The 20,549-nt window shown below is 43.7% G+C and overlaps 1 protein-coding gene across 1 annotated transcript in view; it reads right to left on the bottom strand.

Moving 5' to 3' along the window:
* TIAM1 (TIAM Rac1 associated GEF 1) overlaps window positions 1–20,549 on the bottom strand; it is a 331,093-nt gene that overhangs the window by 30,379 nt on the left and 280,165 nt on the right. Inside the window, 4 exon segments of the mRNA XM_032476437.1 lie at window positions 1,332–1,556; window positions 6,450–6,536; window positions 13,471–13,552; window positions 19,785–19,889. Coding sequence (XP_032332328.1) covers window positions 1,332–1,556; window positions 6,450–6,536; window positions 13,471–13,552; window positions 19,785–19,889 — 499 coding nt within the window.

Genomic DNA, 20,549 nt, shown 5'->3' with positions numbered 1-20,549 from the left:
AATAACCTAATCTAAGACTTTGCTTCAATCAAAGTCATTTTACAGAAATAAATGTGAACTGAGTTTTATGGGATCGAGCCTGCCACCTTGTGGTGACATAAAAGAAGAGCCTTCACAGTACCCATTCCCTGTTTTTAAGGGAACACAGCTCACTGGAGTCGTCTTCCAAATATGTGACGGGCATGTGGGTATTGCAACAACAAAATGAGTCAAAAGTCAATAGTAACGAAGTGTGATCGATTCTCTGAAGCCTCAACTTGTTGAATTCTTCCAGGGGGCCACCAAAAAAAAGATAAACTGTCACAAGGCATCTGCTTGTGATCCATTCTTACCGAGCCAAGCTTCAGAAGGGACGCTGAAAAACAAGAATACTCCAGGTACCTACGCTCAGATGTTGAAACTGAAGACTTTTTTTTTCAACCCAAGTTTTAAAAAGAAGATAAATCTCAAACCCCAACGAGCTAAATCAACGCCAACTCTAGAAGCAGGGCATAGTGAGGATAAGAGACGGCAATACGCTATTCACGAGTGGGCTCAGTTCCTAATCCTCCTGCTGAACAAGACTGGGTGCCTGTGTAAGACCTGAGCGCAGTCCCAGGAAACAAATTCAGGAGAGACACAAGCAAGGACGAACAGTCAACCGGAGCAGGGCCCGCATGACGAGGATGGAGGATGGAGCTCAGTGGGGTCCCGGGAAGGCCTCCCAGGGCAGGTAGCATTCAAGCTGCTGCTTAGAAGGAGCTGCTTTTAGAGGGAGCAGGAGGAAAGGATGTAAACAGGAAAAGCAGCAGATGGGGCAGGGCAGGGGTTTCCGCCGACGGGCTCACGTTCAGACACTAGGGCAGAGGAGCCCAAGAGAAAAGTAAACCAAACACCAGCTCTGGGGCACATTTCTGCTCTGGGCATCTCACCTCCCATCCTCCTCTTACGCAAGGAAAAGTAGGGTCGGCTGGTTTTGGTGATGTGGAAGGCAAGGGTAAGACCAAGAACCCCAGCATCTTAAGTGATTCCTGGCACACCTGTGTCTCGAAATCTCTGTCCATAGCCAAGGGACAGTGGCCTCTATCCATCTATCTTTCTCCCAGATGAGAAACAGCAGCAGCATGACAAAGACGTCCACATGACAGGTGGATCTACAGCAAAACAGCAATTTCCACCAGCACAAAATTTCCCAACCCCTTTGCCATTCCACAAGAAGCTCAGTAACCGGCTCAGCTTACTCCCATAGCCAGACGCAGGAAGCCCACGGAAACAGGCAAGTGGCCTGGGCGGCTGCCCGGGTGCCTGCAGACCTGGGCCCAGCCCGGGGGCAGCCCCGTGTCCAGCCGTACCTGTGTTGCTGGTGAGAAAGGCGAGGGGGCTCTCGCTGAGGTCGGCGGGCCCGTCCAGCCGGTGGGGTGGGCTCTCCAGCAGCTCGGCTCCCGCCTCCAGCTCGGGGTGGGTCCTCACCAGAAGGCCCAGGGACGGCTGCGTGAGGAACTCTTTGAGCACGGCTGAGTTCAGGGTGCCGGCAGCGCGATGATTGATCTCGAGAATCTCGTCTCCCGCTTTCAGGCCTGCCAAGGCGAGATGGAAAATGTTTAATTTTGCACACACATAAAAGCAGTGGCAGCATCGAATCAGATCACAGCTTTTTGGAGGCCTGCTTCTAAAGGGCACATGGAGCGCTCTTGTTACAGGTGCTGCTGCAGCCAGGCTGCAGTGCTCAAAGGGATCAGCGGGTGATCACGGTGGGCTTCGGTGTCAGAAGATTCTAGACTTGGACTCGGATGTCACGGCACACCTCTCTGGTCCTGAATACACCAATGAAACAAATTTACTCCTTCTGGAATCTATGTGCTCTTGGCATCTGCCGATTTCTCCTCGCAAATGCTAATTCTAAATGCTAAAGCTATCGTCCTATAATTTCGAGGGGAAAAGATGGAAATGCTCCCTGATTACAGCAATCTCTGTTTTGTACATGCTCATGTGACAGGGTACACGTGTGACACAGCAGTGTCCAACAATCATTTCTACAAAACCAAAATGCAAGTTTCCTCCGGCTACAACCCCTGACAGTTATCCCATTGCAAACACATTTAGAGACGACAGTTTATAGAACCAAATGCAATCATTTTTGCCACCCCCGCCTTTTTGAATCTAGATTAGGACCTCAGGGTAAATGATCTTTTGAAGGTCTCCAAAGGTTCTGCTACTTTTGCAAAGTGCACTGAGGACTTGCCAAATTTTGGGACCCAGAGCAGCAGCCGTGAAGCAGCCTGATCCGACCTCAGAGAACAGGAAGCCGTGACCAACCCGGGGCAGTTCCACCTGACATGAGAAGAACATTCCAGCAGCTTGAGAACGGGAGAGGTTAGGGAAGAAGAGAAGAGGAGTCTGATTCTTATTTTCTAGACTAATGTGGAAAAACAGACTTGTAGAAGGGAGTGACCGAAGGGCACAAAGGATGAACCTCAAAATGTGAGGCCACGCAGCCCCTCAGGCATCTGCACATCTTGCCTCTGATTCTGCAGAAAAATGATCCCACAGAGAACTTTTCACGTCCCAGCTTCACCAAGTAACACCCGCGGGCCAGCTTTTCTTACTTAGCTTTCAAAATCCTTGACATCAACTTTCTATCATAAAATACTCCCAGGAACATCATGGGTGGGAAGGCAATGGAACGAGAAGGCTTTTCTCCGCGTCGGAGGCTGACTTCTGGGAAGCCAACTGTTCCATTTTTTAGGTGAGAGAGTTTGGTGTCATCATATTTGAATTGCAGATACAAAATTTCCACTGGGAAAAGTAACTGCTGTTTTTTAAGTTTTCTCTTGGAGAAGACTCAGTTAGATGTTAGAGGAGGTAATAGAATGGAAAAAAAGAAGAAAAGACTGAAAAACTAAAAACATCTGCAAGTTTTGTAGGTTTTTTTTTTTTTTAAGAATTTCCAGGTTTATTATGACTGGTTAAACAAGAGGGTGTAGTCGGTTGAATGGTGGTCCCTAATAGGGTATGTCCATGTCCCAGAACCTGGGAACATGGCCCGATTTAGAATCAGGACCTTTGCAGTTATAATTTAGCAAAGGATCTTGAGATAAGATCATGCTGGATCGTCCAATGGGTCCTAAACCCACTGACAAGTGTCCCTGTAGGAGACACACAGACGAGGGACACAGAAAGGAGACAGCATGTGAAGACGAAGACTGAGCTTGGAGGGATGTGGCCTCAAGCTGATGAATGCTTGGAGCCACCAGATGCTGGAAGAGGCCAGGCAGGCTCCTTCCCCAGAGCCTTTACAGGGACCACAGCTCTACAGACGCGTTGGCTTCAGACTCTGCCCTGCAGAACAGTGGGAATACAATTCTGCTTTTTAAGCCACCTGGTTTGTGGTTCTTTGTTATGGCAACCTCTAGGAAACCAACACAGGGGGCCACCCGAGTGAGTGCTTCTCAGTATCAGCGAGTGAGAGGAGGAGTCTCAGCACTGCGGGGAGGGGGGGGGGCGGCTGATGCAGTGCCTCACTGGGTCCTTCTGTCACAACCCCCCCACTGTTTATTATTCAATCTCTCCCAGCCTCAGTTTCCTCATATGTAACAGGGGACTGAGCTAAATGAGATTAAATGAAATGATCCATGTAAAAGTCTTCGCACAGCACTTGGCATGTTGAAGACATTCAACAGATGTTAACTCTCACTATTAATACTTGGTAGAAGAAGATAACTTTTAAAAAAAATTTCAGCCTACTCAAAAATAATCCCCACCTGCCCACGGTAAAAATCGTGAAGTATCCAAGCTATCTAGAGAAATGTGGCACGTGGTTTTCTCCACTGGGCTCTGCCCTGTGCAGCCACAGGAAGACACCTAGATGACAGCAAAGAAGACGCCTGATGTAACTCCAAGAGCAGAGTACTGGGCCAAAACAAACATGCCCAGGACGGACAGAGAGGTAAGTGCAAAGTAACACACTTTGGTTCAAAGGGTCCCTTCCACAAGGACAGCCAACATGAGATGCAACTGCGAGCAGGGGCAGGGACAGCAGGAACATGGGAGTGAAACTGCCACAGGCCAAAAGCCGAAGGTGGCTCACAGAAAGCAGTAAGGTGCAGGGTCAGTTAATGCCAACAGGATGTTCCATTCTAATTAGGCTGCATCTCACCAGACTCCCCTTGGTGGCACCACATTCTGGTCATTTTAAGGAACACTGGCATCTGGACTGTGTCCAGAGGGCAGTCACCGGAGTTGGATTCTACATTCTAATGACTTGTTGAAGGATCTGGGAGCGTCAAATGTGGAAAAGACTTGGCAGTTGTAGCATGATGCATATCAACGGATAGCTATAAAGAAGGAAGGCCGGGGGAGGGTATAGCTCAAGGCGTAGAGCGCATGCTTAGCATGCACAAGGTCCTGGATTCAATCCCCAGTACCTCCCTAAAGATAAATAAACCTAACCACCTCCCCCAGCCCCCCCAAAGTTAATCAATTAATTAATTAAAGAAGAAAGCAAAACAGTGACCAAAAGCTGAACGAGGAGGATGTCTTCTAATCTGAGATGTCTGCAAAGAGGCAGTCCGGTCCCCAGTGAGCTCTCCAGCATCAGGAGGGCTTCGTGTAGAGGCTACATTTAACATCAAATACCCCAATATCTCCCCTGACAGCCTGACAGTGTTTGCCCCCTAGGAGGACTAACGGGCATGACGGCCGCACCTGGAGGGAACAGCGCGCTGTGGGGCAAGGGGGTTGGAGCAGACAACAGTTTGTTTTTATCTAACACCAGGGTTCTTGGATTCAAAGGACTAAAACAGGATGTGACTAAAAGCAGGGCCGCGTATTCCCCCACCTCCGCACCACGCCACCCGGCACACTCACTGAAAGAGATAAAAATCAGTTTGGGCCTTAAAGGGGAATAAACCCCGTCACCTCTGCTCTTAGCTGAGATACACTTAGTGAGTGCGTCGAACTCTGGCCTCCAGGTCGCCTTTGGCCTCGAAAATATGGAAGGAAAAATGAAGGGAAGTCCTCCTCCATGACAGCTAGCGATGGATAAATTACTGGGACTTCAGTTCCCGTCTGTCACACCTTCGCCATGTCTTTGCAGAGCCAAGCTTGTGGGCAGCAACGCCCCAGTGCTTACAGCACAGGGCAAAGGGTAAGCTGCACAGGGAGCTTGCAAGCCATGAACACCCAGGACTAAGCTGCGCCAGAACCGGAAGGAGGGAGGAAAGGTGGGCAGACACTCCATCCTTTTCCCGCGGCTCCATTCAGCCGTCCTCAGTGGAACAGACACAGGCAGACTGCATCCAAGCACGACTGGCCGAGACAGCTTAGACTTCTGCCTTCAGTGAGCGCTATTTTGCCTGGAGGAAGCTAAACGTTCTACAGCAAGAATGAAATGAAATGAAGGTGGATTTTAAACCTTACTTTCCTGCCCAATTTGTTTACAGTGAGTATGACGACTTGACTAGTGTCCCCCCAAAATTCACATCCACCCAGAACATCAGAACGTGACCTTATTTGGAAATAGGGTCTTTGCAGAGGTAATTAAGTCAGGATGAAGTCATACTGGATTAGAGTGGGTCCTAAATCCAGTGGCTGGTGTTCTTGGAGTAAGGCCATGTGAAGACACAGAGAGATGCACAGGAAATGACGCCACATGAGGACAGAGGCAGAAATTAGAGTGATGAGGCTACAAGCCAAGGGTGCCAAGGGCTACCAGCAGCCAGCAGACTCGGGAAGGAACCAGGAGACAGATCCTCCCGGCAGAGGCTCCAGAAGGAAACAAGCCAGCCAATACCTTGATTTCAAGCTTCTAGCCTCCTGATCTGTGTACATTCCTGTGGTTTTTAAACACCCAGTTTGTGGTGATTTCTGAATGCAGCCCTAGGAAACTAACATAGGAGGCAAAAAATCTAGGTTGAAAGGATTCTTGGAGTCGAAAAGTGATGGAGAGCTGAGGTTGCACAAACAGCCTAGACGGCAGGGCCGCGGGCAGGGGTGGCGGAGAAGAGCCCTCAGGGGCGGGGCAGAAGTCTGAATCCTGAAGCCCTGGATCCCTCCATCCATGGCAGCAACAGAACATGAGGGGCTTCGCAGGTGAAGGCAAAGGCCACTGTCACCTTTGACCAAAGCACAGAGGGGTCTTCTGGAATGTTCTGCTCCAGGCGGACCCCCAGGACCCCCATTCCACCTCAGAAGGCAGGGAAGGACAAAGACAACCATCTACCATTAGAAGGAAATTTCCCACCAGCCCCATGGAAATGGGCTCAGAATCAGATTTAAAATTCAAGAAGGCAACGTTCCCTGCACAACTGAATTTATGGAAATAATATGCACATTCCGTGGAAGGGTTTTCAATAAGACAACATTTAAATGGTCTTTACAGATGAACCCTTTGGGCATATCCTTCTCACCCACCAACTAGAGAAAGATGAAAGGGAATTTAAGATAGACAGACAAGACACTTAGTGACCGACCTTTCTTGGAAGCTAAGCCAGTTTCCTTCACACTGTTCACGTAGAGCCTTCGGACACCATCTTCTTCCACAGAAGAAAGTGAAAACCCTAGGAAACACAGAGACAGCGCGGTGAGGCTCACACCTCCTGAGTGCTGAGCGAATGATCGGAAGTACCTGCTGTGAACCAGGCATGTTTGTTGTTTTGGGTTATGGATTTTCCTTGTTCATATTGTTTTACAAAGCAGAATAACATTTTTTTTAGATCATGCTAAAGGAAGTCACCACCTGTAAAAATGAACATTTCCAGGTGCATCTATCTTCACTACAACCTACCTCTCAACTCAAACGGAAGGAAGTTACTTTGTTTTACCTTGTTTGCTAGTAAATGCCATAGTTTTGCTTTTTTAAGTTTCCTCCTCAGCACAAAACAGAAACAATGAGCTTATCTCAAGTGGGTCCCGCTGACTTTGTTGAGCAAATCCGTGCCCTAGGATATGTCACAGCAGAACAACTGTGTATGGTGTGTGTTCATCCTTGTACATTGCTGCTGTGTGGACCCTGCTTTAGTTTAGTAAAACTCTGCAAACAGGCATAAGGAGCAACTCACTTCACAAATGGTTTTTCATGTTTGAAACTGACTGGACTGCACATTCCCCGAGTGTCTGATCATAAGATTATCTTATACTTGTCCAGGCTTCCAGAACTCAAAGCCGTTAGTCAGTTAATCTTGGTGCTACATCCTTTAGAAAAAAAAAGGTCCCAAGGTCCTAAATGCTCCCAATCCTATGGCTACAAGCCCTGGTCACCTCTGCTTCTAGACAGTCTCATAGAAAACTCTTTCCTGATCAGTTAGTGGAATGCCCACAATCAATACCTACTTTCCCTCAGGATAAAATATCTTGGCGGATACTCCTAAAAGGACAAAGGGAATGAATGCAATTATAAAAGATTTAATATAATTTCAGCTCTGGGAGAGAGATAAGGCTTAGGCAAAGGAAAAAAGACAGAGGAAGAAACAGTGGTTAGGCAACTAACAAAAAACCCCAATAATTAATGACAGGACTGGGGCCCAGGGATTCATTAAGACTTCTTAGGCTGTGTCATAATGAACATGTGTTTTCCTGAGTCATTCACAGGACCAGGAAATAGATACCCACACGTAAGCAAAACTGCCAACTGCCATCGCCCACCAGGGTATCGTTAACTCCCCCAGACAGGGAACAACACAAGGCCACCCCCGGAGGACTTTCCAAAGGCTTTATTTTATTCTCGTATTTTAAATTCCATTCTATAAGCAGCTTGTAGCTTTCAGATAACTCTTCAAGGAGCCCTGCTCAAATAAAAATCACTTTAGACACGAGCCATTTAAGGGACACGAGCCTTAACACAGGTGTATTTACCTGCATTTCAGGCGAGATTCTTTTTTCTTTTATCTGTTAGAATTGATACAGAATCAAGGACTACATCGAAGGAAAGGATGGAGAGAATTCATTAAAATACAGGCACTTCCCATTTTAAAACGGATTATGTATGTACCATTTCCATGCCTACTTTGTCCCGTACATGTCGTTCAAGGAGAAGTGCTATTTGGCGGGAGTGGAGAGGAAACACATTTCATGAGGACAGCCAGCTGTACTGTTCCTAAGTCAGTGTTTTACCCCCATAAGGCTGTAGTCGACTCACTCTTTCACCTTCACCTGTGCAAAGATTAAACAGTGTGATGTTCTTTTTAATACAACCATTTATACTATCAACAACAACCAGCGTTTCCTTTCTAAAACGTTCCCATTTTATGAAGTTCTGAGACCAAAGTTTTTAAAGTCTGTTTTTTTTTTTTTTTAATTCAAAAATAAAATGAACACACTGCTGGGGGCCAGCGGAAGAGCTCGCCTGAATGGAAGATGCCAGGAGAGGTGATGTGCTACGAGCCTACCGCAAGTCACCTTAAACCAAGGGCAGTGGTGATGGCTAGGCAGGTATTCAATTGCTGCGTTCCTTCTTTACTTGGTGCTCCTGTTTAACGATCAAAAGGTAATAATGAGGGAGAGGATATAACTCAGTGGTAGGATGTGTGCTTAGCATGCACGAGGTCCTGGCACCTCCATTAAAAAACAAACAAACAAACAATAATAATAAACTGGATTGTCTCTTCTCCCCCTAAAAACAAATAAACAAAAAGTTTTTTTAAAAAAAGGTAATAATGGGAGTGGGGTAGATGGTGGGGAGCCATCCTGTCTGAAGGCTGCCAGTGCCCAGGAAATCTGCACTGGGCAACTGGGTACCAAGAATGGATCTGAGAAACAGATTAAGCTCTACAAATTGGTGGGGAAATCTCCATGGTAGGAAAGAGGACTGAAAAAGGATGACGGCAATAAGGTCCTTTGGGAAGATCACATACATGGAAGCCAACAATTTGCAAATGTAAACAGCACTTGGCTTTGCTCTGGATTTCACACTGGAGGACAAATTTAGGGATCAGGCAAACAGGAGCTCCTGTCTGTTCAGAAAGACAGCCCTCCCCACTCGGCGGTGCAGCATACACTACCAAGGGCGCAAGAGTCCCAAGGAGCAGCCTCCATTTCAAGACGCCAGTAATTTGCACCCTTGGGGGAAGGTGGGGATTATAACATCTCCTAGATGTGACAGTCTAGGACATCCTCTGCACATCAGGTAGTGTGGGAAACATAAAGAAAACATCCTACAGCTGGATTATTTTAAGGTTAACGAAGAGCACAATGATCTCAGTGAATCAGCAAAGTCAGGATTTTTTTAGCTGAAGTACAGTTGAACGACAATGTTGCATTAGTTTCAGATGTATAGCTTAGTGAGTCACGGTTGTTTTTTTTTTTACAGCTTACATTCCATTGTATGTGTTACAAGATACTGGAAATAATTCTCTGTCTTATACAGTAAATTCTTGTTGCTTATCTATTTTATATGTAGTAGTTTGTATCTGTTAATCTCATGTCCCTAATTTATCCATCTCCCCTTTCCGTTTGGTAACCCTTTGTTTTCTATGTCTTAGTCTGTTTCTGTTTTGTATATAAATTCATTTGTATTACTTTTTAGATTCTACAAATAAGCAATATCATATAGTATTTGTCTTTCTCTGTCTGACTTATTTCACTAAGCATAATATTCTCTAGGTCCATCCACGTTGCTGCAAATGACAATATTTCATCCTTTTCCACGAGCAAATAATAATAATATTCCATGGTATCCATGTCTTGGCTATTGTAAACAGTGCTGTTACAAACACTGGGGTACATGTATCTTTCTGAATTGGAGTTTTCTTTTTTTCCAGTATACACCCAGGAGTGGGGTTGCTGGATCCTGTCGTAGCTCTATTTTTAGTCTTTTAAGGAACCTCTATACTGTCTTCCATAGTGGCTATACCAATTTACATTGCCACCAATGGTGCAGGAGGGTTCCCTTTTCTCCACACTGTCTCCAGCATTTCTTTGTAGACTTTTTGATAACCATTCAAGTCAGAATTTTTTTTTCCTTTAAATAGGACAGCAACAATCTAATTTCCAGCAAACAAATGTAATACAGTCCAAATTGACTGCCAATAGAGGGCAGAGAGAGATATTCAATATAAACTCAATATATCCACCCCATCAGAAGGCTTATAGTTGCAAAGACCAGGAGCCACCGTGAGTGGCATATGATCTTGAAAATGAAGGAAGTGTTACCAGTGGGGGAAGCGGGCGGGAAGGGATAAATTGGAGTTAGAGATTTGTAGATGCTAACTAATATATATAAAATAGATAAAGAAAAAATTTATACTGTATAGCACAGGGAACCATATTCAATATCTTGCAGTAACTTTTAGTGAAAAAGAATATGAAAATGAATATATGTATGTTCCTATATGACTGAAGTGCTGTGCTGTACGCCAGAAATTGACACAACATTGTAAACTGATTATACTTCAATAAAAATATATTTTAAAATAAAGAAAGAAAATGAAGGAAGTGATTAAAACTAAGAAACCAAGAAGACAAACTCATATGCTAAATAACCAGAAGATCCCTCATACTGAGATTCATGGCCAAAGACAAACCATGACAGCAGGATAAACAAAACAGAAGGACTCAAAACCCAAGTCCAGGATACTGTGAAACCGAGAGAGAGAAAAGGACAGACATCTCTGACATCAAGGGGACCCAAGACCAGAAAGATACCAGGATAAGAAGCCCCCAGAGAGGAAGGAGTGCTCAGTTGCTGAAATGATGCGTTCTTCCACCTCGAGACAGCCTAGGGGATCAGGGTCATGCTTAGCCTATTACAAAACTATTTGAACTAATTTCAACAACAAGGTCAGAGTCCTGAGGGCTGAGGTGGAGGGAGGGGCAAGACAGAGAAATCAAGCCAGTGTTAAATCTTTCCATTGGTTTAGTCAGCAGGATTATTAAGTCATATTTCCTCCCTAAAGTGTCCTACCACAGAAGGCAGCATTTGGTTTCTCATTAGATTGTGTGTGTGTGTGTGTGTGTGTGTGTGTGTTGACATGTGCTAGGAACTTTTACATTGAACCCTGTGCACAGCAGGAAGCCACACTTCGGGACTAACAAGAGAGCAAGATGGGCTGATTTTAGAAGGCTTGGTGGCTTTTCAGGTCAGATGCAACCCTGTCTTCTAGGACTGGGAGACTCGAACTTCTCAATGTGCTGTGAGAACATCTTCTGCCAACTGGGCGCTGAGAAGGGATGGTTTAGCGGAGGTTATTAGCCTTGGATGGCAGGCTTTCCAAAGCGAGGTCCAGGAGCTACAGACAGTTTGCTACTGACAGCCATGGATGGACAGAAATCAAGACTCTGCACTGAGAACCTAGTCGTCCTATGCTGACACAAGCAAGGGCTTCCGTAGTTTACAAAAGCAGTGGTGGTCCAGGACAGATCTGAAATGAAAACAAACCCCCCAGCGCCCTGCTTCTGCGCGTCAGGTAGCGTGAGAAGCACTGCTGACGAGACCTTCGAGGCCGACGCGTCCACACCTTCAGTGCGGAAATGTAAACAGGCCCCGTGAGCACTCGGTCACTTTAATAAAAAAGTATAAGAAAGTATAGCGGTTTTATGCCGAGCTTCTGAGTCCAAAAACCAACCAATCTTGGAATCTGACTCCAAGAGCTTTCAAAATTCAGCCCTCTCTTGCTTCTTGCTACATTTTTACCGTTACTCAAGAGAAATTGAGTAAACCAAAGAGAAAAGAGTGACTGTCGTGGTGCCTTTCACTTGGCGGGGGACGCAGATGCTTGTTTACAGCGCTGCTGCCAGTTACTGCTTAGTTACTGAGGCCAGGCCTCTGCTGCACAATATGCCTCTCACACACGTCTATCCCTTGCCATCCAGAACATCCGCTGGCTATCTGATGTCTTTCACCGTAAGGTCAAGAAGTAAACAGCGTGAAGGTGTAATGCAAGTGGCCAGGGTTCAAAATTAGGTTCCCATCATGGGGCCAAAGCACTCCAGGAAGTGCTCCGAGACACAGACTGGTGGCCTGCGGGAGAGGCTGCGGAAGGAATCGAAGATGCTGCAGCCCAGAAAGGGGCTTAAAGATTATCAAATGCACAGAAGCCTCGTAAGTTCATTCAGAGAGCACTGGCAAGGGAGTGGCCTTTCTATCTTTTCACCAGGTTTTCTAACTCTCCTCTTTCTGGCACATAGTAGGACTACACTTCTCTGGCCCCCATCCAGGCGACTTGCTTGTACAAGTGAATTGGGAGTGAGCCAGCACCCGATTCACCACCTCTTCTCTTCCCCCTTTGCCAAGAGACAGACAATGTCCCAGGTGGCAGCTGCCCCAGGCCTCTGTCCTAGAGTGAGGGCAACATACAGAAAGAGTCCCAGCCAGCCCAGGGAGGAGGCATGGCGAATACGAGAAAGGATTTCGCTGTTGTGAGCCCCTGAGCTTTGGTGACTGTCACTGACTCAGCTAACCTCGCCACCTCTGACTGATGGAGCCCCAATCCAGGACAGATTTCCCTATGTCTTTTACTCAACCGTCAACTCTATTACTATCCAAGTCATACAGTGTAGTGCTAAGAAGACCAGCCTTAAATATATGGAAGGGATTATATATTTAACTACAAGGGAATGCAGACAACTGTGTGAAAACTGTTAACATAGCAGGCCTGACTGCTATTCTTTGAAAGGCCTGCTTACAAGTCTGGCTCCTGGCTGGCATCTGGGAACTTGGATTTTGGGAGGGTTCCCACTACACAAATGTGGCACATTGTGTCTAAAATTTGTACACAGTGTGGTTGATGCTGAACACCTGCTTTCCTCCTGGGAGTCTGGGAGGTTCGGTACACACTGGGCGGAGGGTACCAACGTGACCAGTCTCCCAATAAAAGCCCCGGGCACCGAATCACTGACAAACTTCCTACTAGACAAAATTTCACACACATCATCCCAGCTCGTGGCTGGGGGACTTGTGGACATCCTGTGGGACCGGGGCAGGACTTCTGGAAGCTTGCACCTGGTTTCCTTGGACTTCACGCCACGTGCCTCTCCCTTTTACTGATGCTGTTTTGTATAATTTTGCTGTAACAAATCATGGTCATGAATACAACAGGGAACTGAGTCTGGTGGACCCTCTTAGTGAATCGGGGAGCCTAGGGATGGGCCTGGAGACCCCAACACACACCAAAAGAAGTCCTTTTAACATCATTTGTGGGGGAAGGGAGAATATTACATATATTTGGGACACAGAGGTGTGAAAGGATCATTTCCTCATCACCAGGGCACATCATCATATAAAAGTCTACTCCCAATGTATCTATTTCTTTTTGAAGACAGTAGACACCCTCCCCTAATGATCAAAGTTATGATATTTAAAGCTACAATCTTGGTCATGCCCTGGTAAATATCTCTTTTTTCCCCAAGTTTGGCTGTTATGCAGAGCACAGAAGCCAGATGGGCTATCTGTTTTAAATAGGCCTCCAAGGCATTTTATTGAATTGTAAGTAAGTACATGTTTACACAGGAATTGTTTTAACTTGAAGAACACCCAAGATCAAAGAAAAGTAAACATACCATAATTATCACTGGCTGTATCTGACTTCTCAATCTGGATGTGCTGAGTGACTTTTGGACAGATTTCAATTTCTTTGTACAGCTGAAAATGACAAAGAGAAGTCTAATTAGGACTTCATCATAAATAACTTATGAGGCATGGTCATCAATTTGTAAATCTATTTTTTCACAATTGGTACTTGAAATCAAATGCTCATCACATCCCAGGATTTGTCTTGTGCTGACCCCATTAAGACTCAGAGTGGAAACTTAGAACTCATATTCCCAAATTTAGCTACAGTTCTGGCTTCTAAACAATTCCTCAACATCACTCTGTATGTCTTTTCCCACCCTATACATGTCACAGACCTGAAAATTAATGCTAAAGTAATCAAAAATCTCCAGTACAGGGGGGAAAAGATTATTAACCTCAGGAAGAGGTTGTAAGGGTCTTGATATGGGACCCAGAGAAATAGGAGTAATCTCTGTGCTTCCGTTCTCTTCTGTCCAGATACCATTTTTGCTCAAAAAGTCCACAGTAGTACAAATACATAGAGAAAAGTTACAGCATTGAGACAGGCAACAAATTATATAAATGAGGGTATTCCCTTTGAGCCCCCAAATTATATCAAATTAGCTAGAAGACTTAAGTACATAAATCAATCAACTCTGGGAAACCCAAGGAAACACAGAAAAAGAGGTGAGGGAAACTGGTGGTTCACAGAGAAACTTTATTTCAATTAATCACTTAATTGATACTTCATGTTTGTACGTCTGGACCTGGTATCGTCATGGACCATAACTTATGAAGGTTTTACCATGTATCTTTGCCCCTCCTACGCCCTCTATGAGACAAACATGATCCCCATCTTACAAACGAAAAAGAAAAGGCCACAGAAAAAGTACTTTCATAAGGTCAGAGGCAAGCATGGGCAGAGCTGGATTTGAACCTAGATCTCAGTGGCTTCAGCACTGAAGTTCTCTCCACTAATAATGCCTCCCAGACCGCCCCCTGGTGGAACTTAGAGGGACCACAGCAAAGGGTACCAAACCGCTCTTCTTAGGTAAGTAAGCCGTTTCCCAAATTTGTGATAAAAAATCCAAAACAAATAAATGTGTCAAAGGCTCATATGGAATTTAAAAATCGTCATTTAATTTCAAAATGAAAAATCTACTTCAAGGCAAAGTCAAAAACAGAAAGCTGTCCTTCAGCACTAAAGAGAGGATTCAGCAATTATTTCAACTTGCTCCCATCTCTGACCACACAGTCATTTGTCCTGAAATAACTGCATTCTGACAAGTAAGAAACAAATGTAGGTTTCTTTCTCTTCACTGTCTTAGCGCAGTTGACAGGTGGGAGAGGCAAGCATAATGCTTAGAATTCAGAAGCCTGGAAAACAGGTAATGTTTCCTGCTGCAAAAGAAAGCCAAGGGGGGTGAGGGGGGTGGGCTAGGAGCGCCGACCCCACAGCCCAGATCATCTACAACACCCCAATTTAATGCAACTGCCACCAAGTGCAATGTGCTAAGGGCATAACTTAAAGTGTTTCTATACTTCAGAAAAATTTTCACACAAATAAATTCTGCAGTCAGAAGAAAGCAGATCTAATTACTGATCTTTAGTTCAGAAAATACAGTCACCAAAATTATACATACCAAATAGAATACATTTTATGACATGTTTTGTAATGTCACCGAATGCTCAATAAAATGTTACGACATGTATTGACTTCAACTTACTTTGAAACTTAGTTTTATTTTTCAATTTCCTTTCAAGCCAAACTCATCCACCACTAGGTGGCAGTATACCACCATTTGTTCTAATCATCTCCAGAAAGTTCCAAATGGTTTCCCATCGATTCAGTGGGAATTTAGCTTTGTAAATAATCTTTCCTGTTCTTTCATTATATTACCTCCTCCTCTTCTTTGTAATGGGTGTAAAAGTCTGTGTGTGTGTGTGTGTGTGTGTGTGTGTGTGTGCGTTTTCCAACCAGTCTCAGAAAACAACAGTATAATACAGACAGGACCCCTTGGTCATGGCCCTTAGGCTGGTTGAACAAAAATTGGGTTTAGTGAAAGGCTCTAATAAAATATGTAAAATTTCAAGTAGGATCAGCACTTTGAAATATATTTTTGATATAATCACAATATCTGAAACCAGAAATCCTGAAATTGTGTAGTTTTTAAACATATTTCTAAAAAAGAAGAATCACACACATACATATTCCCTTTATTTTATTACATCAAGAAGGTTGCGTATTTTCCCCCTTTTCAAAAACCAGATTAAAGACCATCAGACTTTAAGAAACAATCTGATTACCCCAGCACTTGAGATATCACAAAATCACGGTAATTTCTTACCATGTCTCCTTTAGATGCCTGGTCCCAGCCACCATCACCCATTGCCTGGACTACAGCTCATTGGCCTCCTGCCTGCTTTCCCAGCTCCTGCCCTAATGCCCTAAGGTTCACTGGCCACACATAAGCCACAGTGAGCCTATAAGACAGAAGCCATGTCCTTCTTCTCTTGGGATTTCCCTTCTCATTTGGGCCCAACAAGACCAACGGTCCTGCCCTCCATCTCCTGCAACCACCTCCCCATACCACCTCCGCACTTACCCTCCCCATGACAGGGGCAAACCACCTCCACCGCTGCCTCCCTGCCCCTGCCAGGGCCTCACCTGGCTTTGTTATCTCAGCCAAGAACACTTCCCTCCAAAATACCTCTGTGACTCACCTCAGTCACCACCCTGTTCAAACCTCACATCTAAGGGAACAGCACAATCGCTGTTAGATGTCTGTTTTTCTCTATCTGTTTGTCCTAACTTTTCTTCCCAAGCTCTTAACATCCCTTGAAATATCACACATTTCTTTGTTTTCATTTTTTTAAAATGTACACGTTTTAAATCTGTCTCCACACACTTGAATGTATTTTCCGTAAAGCAGGGATTTTTCTGTGCCTCTCAGTGTCCAGAACAGTTAGAATGGTGCCACGCACACAATAAGTGCTAAATAAATTTTGCTGGATGAATGAATGAATACAGCAATCGATCAGTATTTCTGCAAACTCTTTAATCCCACCTGTCACTTTAAGAAAAACCATTTTTAATATGGGGTTTTTAAAAAACCCAGTGCCTCTATTTTCATGATCATTCCATGGATTGGACTCAATAACCAGCTTATCTTGAAAGAGAACCAAACTTTTCTTTTCATATAAACTTATGTTTTATATTAAAGCATAATCAACGAAGCAGGTAAGTAGATGGCTAACTATTCACGGTCATTCATAAGCAAAAGAATCACTGGCCCCATCAAGTAACACACTAGATTCCTGCAAAAAAAAAAAAATATGATACACACTTTTACTATTAACTACGGACCTTATGACTCAAGAATATTTGTCCAAACAATAGCAGAGAATAAAATGGTTTGGGATAGTCATCTGTGAATGAGCCATTTTTAAGGATAGGACTTGAAACATCTGTAAGCTTCCACAGTCCATCAAAAATAAAATGGAGGTGGGCTATGGAAACCAATTAGCCATGAATAGTCGGATGCTTGTTCAGTAAGGGACAATAAATCAAATATCTGTAAAATCTCGAAAAAGCATCCAGGAACACTGTGTATCCAGAAACACCCTGCCCTGGAATGACACCTCACCCAGTTTGATGGCCTCAAGTAAGGATCGGAAACCAGGGCTGTATATGTATAGAATTTAAGGGGTCTGTGACCTGGGATGGTGAGAAAACCCAACATTCTCATATTTACTAACCAGTGACTGAAACTTAGCATTTCCTTCAATCATAAATGAATGTGGGCAACAAACACAGCAATACGAGCAGTGCCTGTGACCCTGTCACACACAGAAACCACAGTTACTTTCATATCACATTCTAGCTAATGCTAATATCTCAAAATATTATTTATGCTCATCCCTACTCAAAACAGTGGCAGGTATCAGACACGGCTGGGTCTTACTATTTAATGAGTCAGTAAGTAAGCACATATATTTTCTATAATTAAGAAAATGTTTGTTTATGTATTGTACTTTTTATTTATTTATTGGGGGGAAGTAATTAGGTTGACTTATTTATTTATTTTTATAGGAGGTACTGGAGATTAAACCCAGGACCTTGTATAAGCTATGCATAACACTCTACCACTTGAGCTATACCCTCCCCCACAAAGCTTTCATATTTCGTATATATATATAATTTTTCTTTTTTGGGAGGGAGAAGTAGCTAGGCGTTTTGTTTTGTTTTGTTTTGAATTTTAATGGAGGTACTGGGTATTGAATCCAGGACCTCGTGCATGCTAAGCATGTGCTCTACCACTGAGCTATGCCCTCATCCCTTAAAAATATTTTTGATCACTATTTCAACACAGTTAGGCCACAGTAATCCTATATATTCTATTCCATGCAACTGAAAATATTATTCTGAGATGGGATCTAGAGGCTTCACCAGACTGCCAAAGGAATTCTAAAAACAAAGTTTAAAATTCTTGGTAAAAATAGAGGTGCCGGTGAGCAATACTCGTTCACAATCTGAACAATGAAGTGAGAAAGGCAATGACATTTACTTCCTTAGGAATCTTGAAGCTGGAGAAGTTCTGCAACATGGCAAGAAAGAATGCCACGATCTCCCTGTATTTTAGATTCTTTTTTTTAAATTGTAATTATAACATGGATACAGCCAGTGTAGATACAAACAGAGTAAGCTTCGCACACCTTAGTCTCCTCTATCGGATGAGACCACACCAATGGCCAAGACTTAAAAATAATAAGTGAGTCAGTATCATTTCAAAAGATATGGCTTACGCATCTGCTATAAGACATGAAGGACATGGAAGCTGGTTAGGTGTGACCCCTGTCATTTAGGATATATAAGATTCATTTACCCCAAGATGCAAAATACTTGCTCTAATAGCTATTCCAGTGTTAGCAGCAAACTGCTTCCTTTTTTTAAGTAAAAAAAAAAAAAAAAAGTAAAAAAAAAAGATTTTCTTTCCTCTACTCAGAGAGCACAAAGTCAGGGCTTTCCCCACGCCAGAGAAAAAGGAAATCAGCCGCTGTTACAAGTGCCTTCCTCTGTTAACACTTCACTGACTCAAGTGATGGTTGAAATTGGTCTTTTTGTTCTTCCACTTCGTGACATGGTAAGTGTTACCAAAGCACACTCTCTCTTATATTCAATAAAAACACATAGAGGGAAACGAGGGACGTTTTCAAGATGACAGAAATGTTCCAAATTATGACTGCAGTGGTGGAAACAACTACCTTTGTCAAAACTTATCAAATTGTGTGCTCAAAATTGGTGAGTTTTATTGTAGATAAAGCCAACCTCAAAAGAGTTGATTTGGAACTAAATTCCCTACTAAATTTTTAAATCACGCTTCCCCTTTTTCAAAAAGAGACTATTTGGGTTTAAATTTTCAGTGCTGTTTTCTGCGGTGAAACATGGTCTGAAGTCATACTGTTATCATTCACATATCCGTGGCAAGCAGCTCGGTGGCCCCCAGAGGAATGACCAAGTGCAGAGAAAGGAGAACAAACTCCAAGACAGAGGAGCCTTGCTCCCAAAATGTTTCTTTCCTGGAACTGAAAAATGTACCCCTTGGCGAACAAAAAAGGAACTCCTCATTGTTTTACCATGTTACCATGACAACAATTTACTGAGCATCTACTACATGAACCATTATCAACTGATCTTTGCAAAATCCTAAAAAGTATCATCTCCTCTTTTTTTTTTTTGCCAAGACCACATAATTAGTAAGCAATAGAGCCAATATAAAAATCCAGCTCTAGTTCAAAACCCAAGTCCCGTAACAAAAACTGAACCTACATCAGTGTGCCCAAGAATCTATATAAATTTAATTCCAAAAGGCCAGGACATATAATTAGATGTCAGCTTTTTCACTCAACAGGATTTTGACCCATCAATTTCAACATGCAGGAGGAAGTCACACAAAATTGGAGTTCGAACTCTATATGAGAACAGCCAGCTCACCCTTGAGTCACCCGCTTAAAACAAAAGACCATCAAAGCCGCAGGGGAAGCTAAGAATAATAGCAAAAATTCTATCTGAGAGTCAGTTCTGGATTTCAATTTGTCATGATAGCACAGCCTCATCCCCTGCATAAACTAAGGTGGCATTTCCGCTCTGTAGAAATATTGTGATATGTAAGGCCATCTCCACCAACTTAAGAGCTCTGGCTGAGGCTCATTTATTTTAGAATTCATTCCACTCCACCAACCACAATTAGCATGAGCACACATATTTAATTTAAAAATAATCTCCTGCAGAATGTACTTGGATGACAGTCATAAACATTACCAGCTCGTAAATGTCCTCCTCGGGCTTTGGGACGTAGTGCTGCATTTTGTTTTCTATTAGAAATTTCAGGCGCAGGTAATGAGCGGAATGATCCAGCTGATGTGTCTGCGATGCAAAAAAAAAAAAAAAAAAAAGGAAAAGAAAAGACAAGAAAATGTCTGTTCAGTAGTAAATAGACGTAATGAGTTCTCCACTGACTTACTGTCACGTATTCCTCAGAATAATGGAGCTTTGTTACTGGAGGGGGCTGGGGGGGTGGGGAGTGTAAAATTTCTATGCTTCTTAAAAGGTTGACATCCAAAACCCAAACTTTAAAATAACTGTCATTGAACATCATGTCACTGAACAATAATATCCCGTGGGTATCTTATGATCGGTAGGAACAAGACAGTCACATCTTCACTTCTGCTTATCTGGTCCATCCGGCTCTTTTACACTGGCTTTGCAATGAAACCTCTCAGATCCAAAAGGCCCTTACACGTAATTTCAAACATCCATAGGTGATTAGAGAAGAAAAATGACAAGAAAGCCAAGGAAGGATTTACAGTGACAGAGAAAAGCTGTGCCTGGGCAAAGCTGTTTTTTTAACCACATGGGGACATCGGGACAGTTGTTAACAGTTCATTTGCAAAAGAGTCGGCGTGACGATAAAGCATTTGGATCTCGGTCTTATTTATATACACCCCAAGTGAGACTCCCTCCGGGGGCAGGGCAGACGGGCACGTGTCCAACTTTGGAAACACACTGAATGACTCGCCCAAAGAA

This window comes from Camelus ferus, chromosome 1 (assembly GCF_009834535.1).
Source record: "Camelus ferus isolate YT-003-E chromosome 1, BCGSAC_Cfer_1.0, whole genome shotgun sequence".
Lineage (NCBI taxonomy): Eukaryota > Metazoa > Chordata > Mammalia > Artiodactyla > Camelidae > Camelus > Camelus ferus.
Note: the sequence above shows the minus strand (reverse complement) of the source record. Positions and strands in the feature narration are given on the sequence as shown.